At 39.3% G+C, this 14,226-nt stretch overlaps 2 protein-coding genes across 2 annotated transcripts; both read right to left on the bottom strand.

Annotated features, from left to right (window-relative positions):
* Positions 1–3,688: 3,688 nt before the first annotated feature.
* On the bottom strand, positions 3,689–4,455 carry LOC132062320 (uncharacterized). Its single transcript, XM_059454912.1, has 2 exons — positions 4,248–4,455; positions 3,689–4,026 (listed from the first exon to the last, which is right to left on the bottom strand). Exons 1-2 carry the CDS (start codon positions 4,453–4,455, stop codon positions 3,689–3,691), a joined length of 546 nt encoding a protein of 181 aa, XP_059310895.1.
* A 10-nt stretch (positions 4,456–4,465) lies between these two features.
* Positions 4,466–13,155, bottom strand: LOC132062318 (uncharacterized). Its single transcript, XM_059454911.1, has 3 exons — positions 13,031–13,155; positions 4,954–5,203; positions 4,466–4,837 (listed from the first exon to the last, which is right to left on the bottom strand). The coding sequence occupies exons 1-3, from the start codon at positions 13,153–13,155 to the stop codon at positions 4,466–4,468; spliced, it is 747 nt and encodes a 248-aa protein (XP_059310894.1).
* Between the last annotated feature and the right edge of the window lie 1,071 nt (positions 13,156–14,226).

Raw genomic sequence — 14,226 nt, 5'->3', positions numbered from 1 at the left:
GCATTGTTTTAATTGTACAAAGTTCATTAATATTTAGTAAAAATTTACCTTAAACTCCTCCCAATAGAAGTCCTTTGTTTCTAGTATATGACTTCCAATTATGTCCTTCGTGATCCAAATTCTCCTTGAAGATTTTTGTGACCGCCAGAGATACGTTATTACTTGGCTCCAGGCTTGAATAAGGGATAAACGTAACAATTTTACACTTTCAAGTCAGCTAAAAGATAACATAATAAGCGAAAAAATAAGGCACATTACTTGCTATTACAAATTAAAATACAATGTTAGTGGATGTCATTGCATATAAGTTAAATCCATCGAACTTTTTTTCATTTTTTCCTATTTAGAAGGACACTGGAAAATCAATATGTTACCAGATACTGCTATGAACTAGGATTTAGTTGGTGATAATGATTGTGACAAAAAATTGAAAAGAAAAAAAAACTGTGTCAATGGGTTGCTAGTTAAGCTATTTTTATTGAAGCATTTGCTCATTTAACACCAGAAGGAAGGTGAAGTCATCTGACAAAAAAATGATCTAGAATGAAAATATGTAATTCTATTATGGATTTAATCAAATTAGAGTGCAAAAAGAAACTTGGATCACATTTTCAAACTTACTAGTAAACTTCTTATCAGAACCCCATGTTTCAACACTTACCAGGATTCCTCAACTACAATTCTAAAGAAATAAATGTTCCCTATGAACCTTCAGGAGTAATTACAAAAATTTATACTCCTCTCACACCTACTTCTTTCAATAGTATTTCCTGACTATGCACAAATATAAGTTCAAACGAGCATTGATTCCCCCAGAAAAGTTTTCTAGAATTTATGTATCTTTTTTACTGTATAAGTATTTAGAAAGATCCCAATTAGTTGTTCGTGTAAAGTTTGATCTTACTCTAAAAACCTGTTAGACTAATTTTACTTTAGTTGCTTATTCTTAGTTTATGACATGTCTTTCTTATGGAATTTAAGTCTAGAACGGTTTAATTAACCTTCAAAGAGCTTGTGTATCTTCAAATATGAGTGACAAGATCCATAAATGGATACTATCGCACTATTAAATTTCAACAAAATATAATTTGATGTTGATAAAGAGTTGTAAATAGAGTTAGACCATGGTTGTGAAGCCACTTCATACTTAGTTCAACTTATGCAGAATGTCAAGTTGCTGCTTATGCAGAATGTACAGAGGTTTAGGTTAAGTACTGATAGATAGGGACAACTAAAGAAGAAAACTTATCCTATCTTAGATGACCAACCTTGATTTACATTTGCTTTGAGGTATGACCTTTAATTAGTGTCATGTTTGGTATCATTTTGCGCGAGTTAGTTTCTTTAGCTAGTTAGAGCACAAGATTGGGGGAAATAATAAAAAGGAAGTGAATATGGTTGATGAATAGCACAATTGTAGTTCCAGGAAATGATGTTATTCATGTTCATTTTTAGAACAACATGCTAGGCAGAAGCTGGCTATTGATGTGTAGGGAGAGACTGCAGGTAAAATTATTTTGTCTAAGTAACAGCTTTGGTTCCAGAAGTAATCCTATCTAAATGTTTCTGCTAACTTTTGTTACTCTTTAGATAATGGAACACCTTTGTTTCATTGTGCAAACTGAACAGAGAATCAGCGCAAATTTACAGAATGTACAGACACTAAAGTTTTTAATAAGTACAGTGAAACAATCCCTGATAATACAGAGAAAATGGGATAGGAACTATTGCAGCCATTCTAAAAGGAACATGTGTACAAAGTACGTGAGCATCGAGCCTCAGGCAACAAAAGCATCAAGAGAATTTAAGAAAATAATTAATGACATAGAAACATGAAGTGCACTATTAAATGAAACATACAACACATACAAGACATCACATAATGGCATTGATATACACATAGATAAAATCCATGTTGAAGGCCTTAATAATGCCATCAATTCTACCACTGTTCTAGTTGTACTCATATCGACAGTCGCCTTACTTCATATTTAAAAGATACAACAACAACAACAACAAAAAACCCAATGAATCCCACAATGTGGGGTCTGGGGAGGGTAGAGTGTACGCAGATCTTACCCCTACCTTAGGTAGGGAGGCTGTTTCCGGAAGACCCTCGGCTCAAGAAAAGGCATAGGAAAGGTTAGATACGGGCAAACAATTCAAAGCAATTATGAAAATGAAAACAACGAAAGTGAATAAGCAATGATAAACCATTCTGTGCAAACAGATACTTGCAGAAATCAAGGAACAAAAAACTAAAGATCAATGCAGCTACTCGCAAGAAAGGATAAACGCGACTACCTACTAGCCTTCTACCCTGATCTGAGTCCTCCATACCCTCCTATCTAAGGTCATGTCCTCGGTAAGCTGGAGATGCGCCATGTCCTGTCTAATCACCTCTCCCCAATACTTCTTCGGCCTACCTCTACCTCTTCTGAAACCGTCCATAGCCAGCCTCTCGCACCTCCGCACTGGGGCATTTGCGTCTCTCCGCATCACATGCCCAAACCATCTCAGCCTCGCTTCCCGCATCTTGTCCTCCATCGAGGCTACTCCTACTTTGTCTCGGATAACTTCATTCCTAATCCTATCGCTCCTAGTGTTCCCACACATCCATCGCAGCATTCTCATTTCCGCCACTTTCATCTTCTGAACGTGAGACTTCTTGATCGTAGCAACACTCCGCCCCATACAACATAGTCGGTCTAACCACCACTTTGTAGAACTTGCCTTTAAGTTTTGGTGACACTTTTTTGTCACACAACTCCGGAGGCAAGCCTCCATTTCATCCATCCTGCACCAATACGATGTGTGACATCATCATCAATCTCCTCATTTCCTTGTATAATAGACCCAAGACATTTGAAACTATCTATCTTCTGTATGACCTGGGTGCCAAGCTTCACTTCCACGTCAGCCTCATGCACTACATCACTGAACTTGCACTCCAAGTACTAAAGTCTTAGTCCTACTCAACTTGAACCCTTTAGACTTTAGGTTTGTCTCCAAACCTCCAAACTTTAGCGTTAACTCCACCAAGGAGTCTCGTCAATCGGGGCTATGTCATCCGCGAATAACATACACCATGGCACCTCACCTTGAATTTGCCACGTCAATCCATCCAACACCAAGGAAAATAAAAATGGGCTAAGAGCTGATCCCTGGTGCAACCTCATCATAACTGGAAAGTGCTCCGAGTCTTCTCCCATAGTCCTTACCCTGGTCTTGCCCCATCATACATCTCCTTGATCGCCCTAATGTACGCCACAGGGACACCTCTAGCCTCCAAGCGTCTCCATAGATCCTCTCTCAGCACTTTGTCGTATTCCTTCTCTAGGTCGATGAACACCATGTGCAAGTCCCTCTTCCTCTCCCTATACTGCTCCACCAGTCTCCGTACAAGATAAATAGCTTCTATAGTAGAGTGCCCCGGCATGAATCCGAACTGGTTCTCTGAAATAGACACGTCTCTCCGTACCCTCATTTCCACCACCCTTTCCCACACTTTCATAGTGTGGCCTAGCAGTTTGATCCCTCTATAGTTGTTGCAACTTTGAATGTCGCCCTTGTTCTTGTACAATGGAATCATTATACTATATCGTAATTCTTCGGGCATCTTAGCCGTCGTAAAGATGACATTAAATAACCGAGGCAACCACTCCAAACCTGCCCTGCTTGCAGTCTTTCAAAATTCCCCAGGAATCTCGTCGAGCCCTGTCGCTCTTCCCCTACTCATCCTACGAACAACATCCTTAACTTCCTCAATCTTTATACTCCTACAATATCCAAAATCACGACACCTCTCGGAGTACTCTAAATCTCCCAACACAATGTTTCTGTCCCCTTCGTTGTTCAAGAGTTTATGGAAGTACGACTGCCATCTCTGTCTAATGAGAGTGTCCTCCACCAATACCCTTCCATCCTCGTCCTTGATGCACTTTACCTGATCTAAGTCACACGCTCTCCTCTCCCTCTCCTTGGCTAGTTGATACAACTTCTTATCCATGCTTTTGTCCTCTAGTTCTGCATAAAGGCATTCAAAAAAAAAGTCAGCTGCTTTTGCCACCGTAATTTAACTTTCCTTTCCTCGCCCTCTTATACAATTCCCTATTCCTCCGCTTCTCCTCATCATTCTTACTGTATACCAACTTCGCATACGCTACCTTCTTTGCTTCCACCTTCTGTTGAACTTTTCCATTCCACCACCAGTCCCCTCGGTGCCGCCAACGGCTACCCTTCGACACCCCCAAAGACCTCTCTAGCTGCTTTCTTAATGTAACTGGCCGTCCTATCCCACATGTCGGTCGCCTCCCCACTACTCTCCCAAGCTCCCATAGCCCTCAACTTCTCTCTCATCTCCAGGGCACCTATTATGGTCAAACTCCCCCATTTGATCCTAGGCCTGCCATCCACGACCTTCTTTCTCTTCCTCATCTTGATCTCCAAGTCCATCACCAAGAGTTTATCTTTGGTCGTTAGGCCTCACTCTAATCACCTTGCAGCCTTTACAGAGACCTCTATCGCCCTTCCTAAAGAGTAAAAAGTCTATTTGTGTCTTAGACACGGAACTACAAAAGGTTACCAAGTGCTCCTCCTTTTTCGGGAAACTCGAATTGGCTACCACCAGCCTAAAGGCTTTTGCGAAATCCAACAGTGCAACTCCTCCTCCGTTCCTATCCCCGAAACCACAACCTCCATGCACATCGTCATATCCCCTCGAAATTGACCCGATGTGTCCATTGAAAACTCCTCCTATGGATAGCTTCTCAGTGGGCGGTATATCTCTCACCATCTCGTCCAAATCCTCCCAAAAACGTCTCTTCTCGCGTAAGCACTAATAATGTGCAAAATAAAGCCTCCAACGACCAGCTTAATCGTCATCATCCTACGATTAACCCTCTTAACCCCTACCACCTGGTCTCTTAAGTCACTATCTACTAAAATGCCTACCCCATTCCTATCCCTCGACCTACCTAAGAACCATAACTTATACTCGTCCACATCTTTAGCCCTGGATCCTACCCATTTAGTCTTCTGGACACAAGCTATATTAATCCTCCTCTTCTTAAGAATCTTAACTAGTTCGATGGACTTCCCCGATAAAGTCCCAATATTCCAAGACCATACTCGCAAACTAGAAACTCCCTTAACCCACCTAACCCCTCCAACCCTCACCCCCGTCCGAGAATATGACCCTAGTCTACCAAAGCCAGTAAAGCAAATAAAAACTACTCAAATAGGCAAGAATAAATACTAAAACACAAGTTAGCGATAATCTAGATGAAAGTCTAAATACTACGATAAGAACGATATAAGTAATGCAAAAATGTAAATTAGCTACAGGATAAAAAATAGAGAATTAAGAGATGCAACCGAAGGTACCAACTCCAGTTAGACAGAACCTGCTCACGCCATTTCACTGTTCACGCTTATTGTCACTGTTCACATTGGAATCACTGTTCACGCCGTAAACTCAAATCTGCTGGAACTGCTCACGCCGTTTCACTGTTCACGTCGGAATCACTGTTCACGCAGGAATCATTATTCACGCGTAAACTCGAATCTAAGGAACCGGATTCGTCGGCCTTTCTTCTAAGAGGGGGAAAAAGGAGCGGGGAACACAAGAAAGAAGAAAGGAGAAAGGAGAGAAGATAGGAGAAGAAGATGGGGGGGGCGGGATATAGGGCTGCCACAAATCCTAGGAGAGAGAGAACTTACTTGGAGCGGCCTTCGGAGATTTATATAGTTGGGGTAGGGTGGGCCGGGCGGGATTAGGGAAGGGGGGATGGAAAGAGGACCGTTGGGTTTTCTTAGAGAGAGAGAGAAAGAGAAAGAGAGAGAATACAAAATGTAAATGGTGTGGCACTTGGTACTCTTACCCTCAAAGGACGATTTCAATTGGGATATGAGTACCATTAATTGTGATTGAAGAACTTGTTGATCCTATTTCATCTCTAGGTATATTAAGCCCAGAAGATGATGATGGTACAGATTCATTGACTGTTGCGACTGAACGTGGCGTTTTGTGCCGACCTTCGTGTGATACGGTGTCAACATAGTAGGAGATGGCAAGGATTTCATTCCTTTTCCAGAATATCTACTTGGTCCACCTCTCCTTAAAACCATATCTACATATTTCAAGGATACATGTAGATGAACAAATACATAATTAATGAAAATCATGATCAGATCTAATTAAAACAGGATTGAGTAATTAATTGACATATCACTTCAAGAACAAGATGTCTTGAAAAATTAAGGAATACATATTTTAATTCATGTGTGGCAGATAAAAAGATAAAAACTTGAAGAGGAACAAATTTATTCCATCACTATTTTTAATGTAGTTCTGTTCTAGCTACTTCATTAAAAATGGGGACTGAGATAACGGTTCAAACAAATAACTTGAAAAACTATTAATACAAATACTTAAATTGGTGACAAAGAATTAAAATCGACGAGATCTAAAATTCAAGAACTTTGTCGAGAAGAAATATAAAATTCAATAATAAAAACAACTTATAGACTATGTTTCTATCACTCTATCTCTTATAAAAATCTTATTTATGTAGAAAGGTTTTAATGAATTTTATCCTAACTCTATCATTAGTTTAGAGACATAAAGAGAGATTGGAAGAGACAGCTTCCTAGCAACAACGAAGGATAAAAGGAAACACAAAAAAGGTCTGATGTTCCTCATTTTTTTGGAAAAGAGTTTTTATTTTTTAAAACAAGGAACTAGGGGGGAACAAACACAAAAAAATAAGTTTTATGCTATAGGGGGTTTGAAATTAGTAGACCTAACAGAACTCTTGAACCAACTTCACAACTATCTTAGAGAAATTGCTCTTATCTCTCTCTTCAAAAACACAAATAGCCATATATTATCTCTTCCCCCCAATCAATAACGGACCAACTACAAACTATATAAATGCTATACATTAACCAACGGATAAAGCATCTCTCTCTATACAATGGACTGATCAAATCAAATAAACAAGGGGAAATTAAGATTGATTATAGAATCTTACTAGTTAGAACAAAGGATTGTGAAACTTAGTATTCAAGAGCAACAAATAAATGTTGTAAGCTTTCTTGTGATCATTTCGGCTGAAATTTATATATAAGTACGTACTGATATGCTGATCGTGGGTTGAAATTGGAGAATAAGAAACTACAATAATGGCGCGAGTGGAGAGTTATGGCGTGAGAGTGTCTATAATTTAGGAGGTTTTTTTTTTTTTTTTTTTTTTTTTTTTTTTTTTTTTAAATAAAGTCCACTAGGCTTGTGAGCCTAGGGCTAATTTTATAAATTTTCTCAAAGCAACCAAATTAAAGAGTCTTTACAAGGTAGCCAAAATGGCTAATAAAAAATGCAAGAATTAAACTAGTGACCAACTTAAGTCTTATATGATGGCTTAAGTTGGGACTACAAATTGCTAAAATAAGAATGTGGTAAAAAACTAAAACTTGAAGAAATGAGCTGCTAATCCCAGCTACTATGCATATCTGTATGTTGTTCATCTTCTTGTCAACCAAATTGTGTCCTAAGTTTGATCCACTTTATTGGCCAAAGCAATCCATGTAACTATTAAGATTCTTAAGTATACTTGTGTATATAATATCCTTCTGATCCTATGAAAAGCTCATGACTACTCATGTGTAACCTTTATCTATCGGTAACACTAGATTTGCACTCCAAAAACCAGGTGGTATAATGCAATATACATATGATATCTTGCATAATACTAGTTGCGAGATTTTGCATGCATGGTCCCAAATTGCTAAATGATGATCCGAGTGTTGCGAAAATTCCTCAAAGAAACTTGAGTCCTTGTAAGAGCAATATAGCCAAAGATTGAACCTTAGCAATCAAGTTGTTCACGATATGCGGCAATAACACTTGTGACGGTACATGAAGTTGTTTCGAAGGTACCTTTGAAAGAAGCATGCAAAACTCAATAGAATTGCCATGGAACCATTCCCCATCTTGTATGCGGGGAATGTGTGCACGCAAAATGTTAGTGTATAAAGACTCCTCATGCTCTCCTCCCGGAGGACTTGAGCATGATGAGTGAAAAGTTCGATCCGGCACCAACGACCTCGCTCGCACAAAACCGTAAAACTTCGGGCCCAAAACCAGTATTTGCGAGAATGAGCGACCTTCTTACATCTTGAGCAACACGACACTTCTTCCTTAATGCCAAAACTGCAGTGGAATGAGCACAAAGTGCTAATACCACACACTGCAATCCTGCCATTAAAGATTTCATGTATGTACTCTGCAGCTTCCCTAATGAATGTATCAATAGAAGCATCAAGTATGAACTCCTATTTATCCCTTGGCCATTTAGATTCCTTGCTAAGCTTAGAATCCCAATTTAAATTAGCCAAATAGTAATGTTGATGCAGAAAAAAGCGCGCTCACTCATCATTTTCTGTGTAAGAATCAATGTAGCTTTTCCCTTATTCCTATTGAAACACATCTACACCATATCATATCCTTGGTGATGAAGATCAATAGTACAGATATGAATAGGAAAATGAGACTTTATGATGCTTTGGAAGTTCTTCATAAAAGCGGATTTTAAACGCAACCCGCAAAAAAGAACACAAGATTAGAATAAAAAGATTCTCATCTTCCTCTCCTCAAAAGGACTTGAGTAAGATGAGGTATGATCCATAATATCTCCACGCTAGACTCCATCCTCAAAATCTTTTTTTTGTCTGATTCTTAGATATGGACACCTAAGTTTGTCACTATTAGAATCCTTCTTCCTTTGAATCCAATCCGCAAAATGTGTTGATATCAACTTCTCCATGATCAAATGCAAAGTTAGCAAGATGATCGGCACCGATTGCCCTCTCTCATAATGTGAAAAACCTGCACATCTGCCTGATCAACGATGTCTAATAATTCCTCAACCACATAGGCAATGTTCCATGGAGGCTTCCATTGTCTATCCAGATGTTCTTCAATAGTAAAGAGTCGGTTCGTAATGAAGGAATAAACATGAATGGACAAGCAATATCTAGCGAACTTGTGAGTGCTTGTGCCTCGGATTCGCATTTGTACATTCTCCCATTGCCCTAGCCTTTGTATGTATCAAATTTCCAGATGAATTTCTCACACAAAATGCAAAGGAACTTTGACCAGGGTTACCTCTAGTTGCCCCATCTATGTTGCACTTCAAAGTATCCCCAGGTGGAAAATTCCACATGACCTTGGTCACTTGTTATTTTGGCACAAACTGTTCCAAAATCCTCAGAATGTCATGCCATCTATGTGGAACTACTTGAATCCCGAACTTCATTCTTACCAATCCATGTATATCGGAGAAGCTTGGTAAATAACTCTCTTTGGTTGACACCTTATCCCTATGCTTATCTCCATTTCTTTTCTTCCAAAGTCCGGACTAAGATAGATGGTATAGCATAAAATATGTTACGAATTCGGATGGGACATCGGCGGTCCACCCCGTATGCGTGATTGATGTAAATGCATACCATCAATCTTAATTCAGTGCCGCACCAAAATATGTCCATATTGCTTGAGCGGTTGCACTTCTCAAGAATATGTGAGGACGATCTCTTCTTTTGGTTCTACACACAAGAGCACTGAAGGCATATGCTATCCCCAACTCTTTACTACATCATCAAGTGTGGACTTTGAAATGCCATACCTCCACATCGAAATGCAATCTTGAATGGCAACCCACGATCCAAATTTTCTTATAAACCTCCTTCTTTTCACCTCTTGCTCCTTATATATTCCCATACGATTTGACACCATTTTTCTCCAACATCCACCAAGGCTTCGTCATCTCTCCCGGTTTAGCGAGGGTGGCTTTACCTCGGTCAGATGTATTCACAAGTCCTCAGTAAATTGTTTCTAATGGCGTACATGCTACCTACCATCGAGTAACTACATCGAAAACATTTTGTATGGCTTCATTACCAAAAATTCGGAGGAACAATGAAATATAATGGGCCTAGTCGGGACGATCAAACCCGAATAATGAAGTACCCGATTCTGTTGCCACCAGATTGATGATCAATTAAATCCCTAGCCTGCTGACATTTTCCTCCATATATGAGATCCCTTGCTTCCAAGGAACTAGTATTGGATTATTTTTCTTTAAATATTTGTTGCTCATGAAAGCCTCCATAAGGATGGTTTAGTCTTGAAATTCCACCACGAACACCCAGCAAACAAAGCCATTGACATGTAATGCAAGTGATGCAAGCCCAAACCTCCTTCCTCGAAAGTGTGACAAACCTTTTTCCATTTTGCCCAATGCACCTGCCACTCACCTATATTGTTGATCCAAGTAAAGGCGAGCAAAGATCTTATACATTTCTCGATAACAAATGATGGAGGATCGACGAGTGGCGGCAATGATCTAGGCATTACTGCGGCACGTACTTGAGAGAACTGCCACCGCTATCCAAAGGACAAGCTTGCCTTTCAACCACATTAGTCTTGTTTCTTACCTTTGCCATGGTTACACAGTAGAATGCCATCTTGCTCTTACTATAATATATAGGGCAACCAGGTATATTAAAGGGAACTCATTCCTTTGTAGCATACCGTTACCACTTTCCACCTTTTGAAATACTTTCTCTCATCACTATCATTACGAGTACACGAACTCTTTACTTTGTTAATCAATTGTCTACATTTGCTTCATATTGGACAAGACCTTAAATGGCGTCAAGCCAAGTGAAATATCACATGATGATGAGAAAATGATGGTATAAATACGTATGCAAGATGATTGATTTTTAGACTCATTTTAGGCAATCCAAAGCCGGTGAACCACGATTATTATGCAAAGAATTCAATTACTTGACAGTACTTAATGCTACTATGATGAATAGGTAGGGGACAATGGAGTCTCCTACGCGTAACACACCTAGTTGAATGAAAGAAACCATGTGGTTGACCATTGATAAGCACTGAACACCAATTATTCCCAACTAATTCATAAATGAAGCTGATGAACATCTCACAAAATCCCATTTTCCTCATCACATTTGTGAGAAATATCCATACAAATTTCATCATAGGCTTTTGTCATGTAGGTTTAAATCCTTACGTTAGGTAACCCATTTCTTTTCTTCGTTTAATCTAATATCGGTAATAATCTACCATATCGAATAAAATATTCTACACTATACTCCTTCCCCTCACAAATCCCGCTTGGAAAAATCAAGTCGGTAAGAGGTGAAACCATTCTTTCATGTATAACTGAGAAAATCTATTAACAAAGTTGCTCAAACTTATTGAGATTAATGTCACCAAAAGAATCGAACATCATCTTTCCAGCAAAAGCACCAGATTGTGTGAGTAATGTACCTTGGAATTTTCATAGTATACGAAAATCCCCGCCATGCTAAATATCCCCTCCGATAATGTCCCGACATGCTGAAGAACATGCTGTGGCTTGTGAGGCCCTCCCGGCGCTGCATTATTCAAGCAAAAACACGTGTAGGCCTTACTTCCATAGTGAGATCGGCGGTCAGTATTCGTTTTGCTTTCGTTGTGACCGTACTGAGTACGTGCTTCAAGATGTCAAGGCGAGGTAGGAACCCTTTGTTTCATGAAATTGAGCTTGATAGAACCTAACGACCTCATCGGTAATTTCGTACTCGGTCTCAGCCATTGCGACGTGGTTACGAGATTAACATTGCGGTATTTTCCTCCTTACGCATGCAGCAATAAGCTAGAGAACTTGGAATTCTTATCCCCTCTTGGAGACCAGGTCATGCCGGCTTTTTGGCTGATATTCCTCACTCACATATACGATACTCTTGTCATCTCGACTGTGTTTTTTTGAGTTTTATACTTTATTGACATAAGAAGGATATGCATATAAACGGTGCCTCGTAATTTTGATGACTTCCTCGAAGATTAGTGATGGTCTAGAAAAAGTCACCATAAGTTGCCTTACTCGCTAAGACAACACGCCCAACAACTTCTTTAATTTGACATTAAAGGTCATGAAAGAATTAGCCACCACGTGTCTCCCAGTTAGCCTTCACAACCTCTAGAAAATCTGCATGTTTTGTCCAAAAATTTAAGAACTTAAAGGATTTCTTAACTTGTTGAACCTCTTGTTTACATTCTAACAGAAGTGGAGAATGATCAGATCCCAGCTTGATCAAATGACTAACTTCCAGACCTAGAAATAGTTGTTGGAATTCAAAGTTTCCCAAACATCTATCAAGTCTCTTGAACACACATTCATCTGCAGACCTACCATTCCACCGAGTGAAGATGCTACCTTTATAACCCAAGTCACTAAGGTTGCAAGTCGTATACTGATATACAAATCCTCCCGCTTCGTTTAGAGTTACGGGCAGGTGCCACCATATTTTTTCCTCATCCACAATGACATTAAAGTCTCCACCAACAAGCCAAGGAAGAGACATGTCGATGCAAGGTTGTACATGGAATCCCACAATTCAATTCTATCAACTCTCACACTTAGCATATATACCAAAGTGACAATCATGTCAAGATCAATATCCCATTGAATAATTTCAAGGTAAGCCTGTTGATCGTCCATTAACACTTTGTTACTTCATATTCCTCATCAATGAAAGCCTGATTTTTCCCCGATACATTACTCGGTGCGATATGATCCAAGCCTTCTCCTATAAGATTCTAACTTGTAAGCCTGTTGAAATGGTTCCATCAAGCCTATAAGAAAGAACTTATATTTTGTATGCATTGTTAAAAGCTTTTTTAGTATTTACTGATCTTATGTTCCAAATTAGTGCATTCATCACTAAAGTTGGGATTTAAATGCAGTTCTCCTTGTGTGCACCCCAGTGGTGTAAGATGCATGATTTTCTTTGACTGGTTTTCTCCTTTCTTTGCCAATAACTTTCTTTACCTTCTTGGGAGACAAATCTCCCTCCCTTGCAGCATTCATAAGTTCTGAGCAGTTGACTCCTCATCCAAGTCTATTTTTGGTTCCTCCCCTCCAATTATTGCTACTTGAAAATTTTCATTGTCTACCTTAGCAATTTGATCCTGTTTCCTAGCCTTGGAATTGGATTGTTGTTGTACATGAGTCTTAAGAACACCACCTGATACTTGTACTTTTGCAGAGTTCTCCTGTATTTTACCAATTGCATCGCCATTGCCTCTTTGTTATTTATAACTTCGCATTCTCCTTTCCACCATGATTAGATGCAATTGCATGCACTTTGATACATGCAATTGCATGTCTCTCTGCACTACTCTTATCTTCATGCACTGCATCTGTATTCAAAGTTTGTTGTTGCTTGCTTAGGCCTGTCACCTTAGCTTGATCACCTGCTACACTATAAGATTCTTCTTCCTCATGGCTATACTCCTGCATATTATCTATGAACTTAGAACCACCTATCAGTTGAGGCTTCTGAGTGCCAATATCTACCTCCACATCCTCATCAACCTTTTCAAACATATTTTTGATTTCTTGTGAAGATGAAATAGAGTCAATAGACAGTCTAGTACCAGTTGTTTTGCCTCCTACAATTTCACCCTCTTCCTCATCTTCCTCAACCTGTTCACTCCACAACTTCCTTTCACTACTAGTGTCTTTGTCCTCAACAAAAGTAGTTGAAGGAATATCATGACAGGCCTGGTTAATAGTAACCTTGTCCACTCCTGGCTTAAACTTACCAGGAGTAAACACAGGTGCATTAATATTTAATGCCTTCTCAAAGACTATGAATGCTAGTTGCACCCTCCTTACCAACAGGTGCCACTACTAACTGCTTCTTAGAATCTGCTGCATTCCACACTTCTGCATTCTTTTGATGTGCTTGGACCTGATCATCCAAGACCATCAAAACACCTTGTTGTACACCAAAATCATTCTCCAAAGCTGCAAATTTATTAAGTATTTGAACAGCACCAAACTTCAGTAATTCTCCTTGCTTACTTGTACCACCATTTTCACCTGTTGGCAAAGCAACCTGTTTTTGAGTATTGTTTTCAATATCCACTTGTTTCTTTCCTTTCTGAGTCTTCCATTTATACAAGTCCTGCATATCTCCAACCACCTTACCACTCTCCAACACCTTGATCCACTTACTAGGATTTCTATTCTCGTGGGCAACATGAATTGCGCTTATTGTTAGAATGTTTTGCCTTGTTTGTTACTTTGTGTACTTCCTTCACATTATTAGGGACCTGGGCACTTTGCTTCCCTTTATCACCATTAT

The sequence above is a fragment of the Lycium ferocissimum genome, chromosome 7 (assembly GCF_029784015.1).
Source record: "Lycium ferocissimum isolate CSIRO_LF1 chromosome 7, AGI_CSIRO_Lferr_CH_V1, whole genome shotgun sequence".
NCBI lineage: Eukaryota > Viridiplantae > Streptophyta > Magnoliopsida > Solanales > Solanaceae > Lycium > Lycium ferocissimum.
Note: the sequence above shows the minus strand (reverse complement) of the source record. Positions and strands in the feature narration are given on the sequence as shown.

What these genes read in the sequence shown, in the direction of transcription:
- LOC132062318 (XM_059454911.1), bottom strand. Translation starts at nt 13,155, where the DNA reads ATGGCGATGCAATTGGTAAAATACAGGAGAACTCTGCAAAAGTACAAG. An exon ending in AACAGGATCAAATTGCTAAG is followed by an intron (nt 5,204 to 13,030) that starts GTAGACAATGAA and finishes TGGCTTTGGTAG; the next exon opens with ACTAGGGTCATATTCTCGGA. An exon ending in GGTCGAGGGATAGGAATGGG is followed by an intron (nt 4,838 to 4,953) that starts GTAGGCATTTTA and finishes GCACATTATTAG; the next exon opens with TGCTTACGCGAGAAGAGACG.
- LOC132062320 (XM_059454912.1), bottom strand. Translation starts at nt 4,455, where the DNA reads ATGGACTTGGAGATCAAGATGAGGAAGAGAAAGAAGGTCGTGGATGGC. An exon ending in AGCTAGAGAGGTCTTTGGGG is followed by an intron (nt 4,027 to 4,247) that starts GTGTCGAAGGGT and finishes GCCTTTATGCAG; the next exon opens with AACTAGAGGACAAAAGCATG.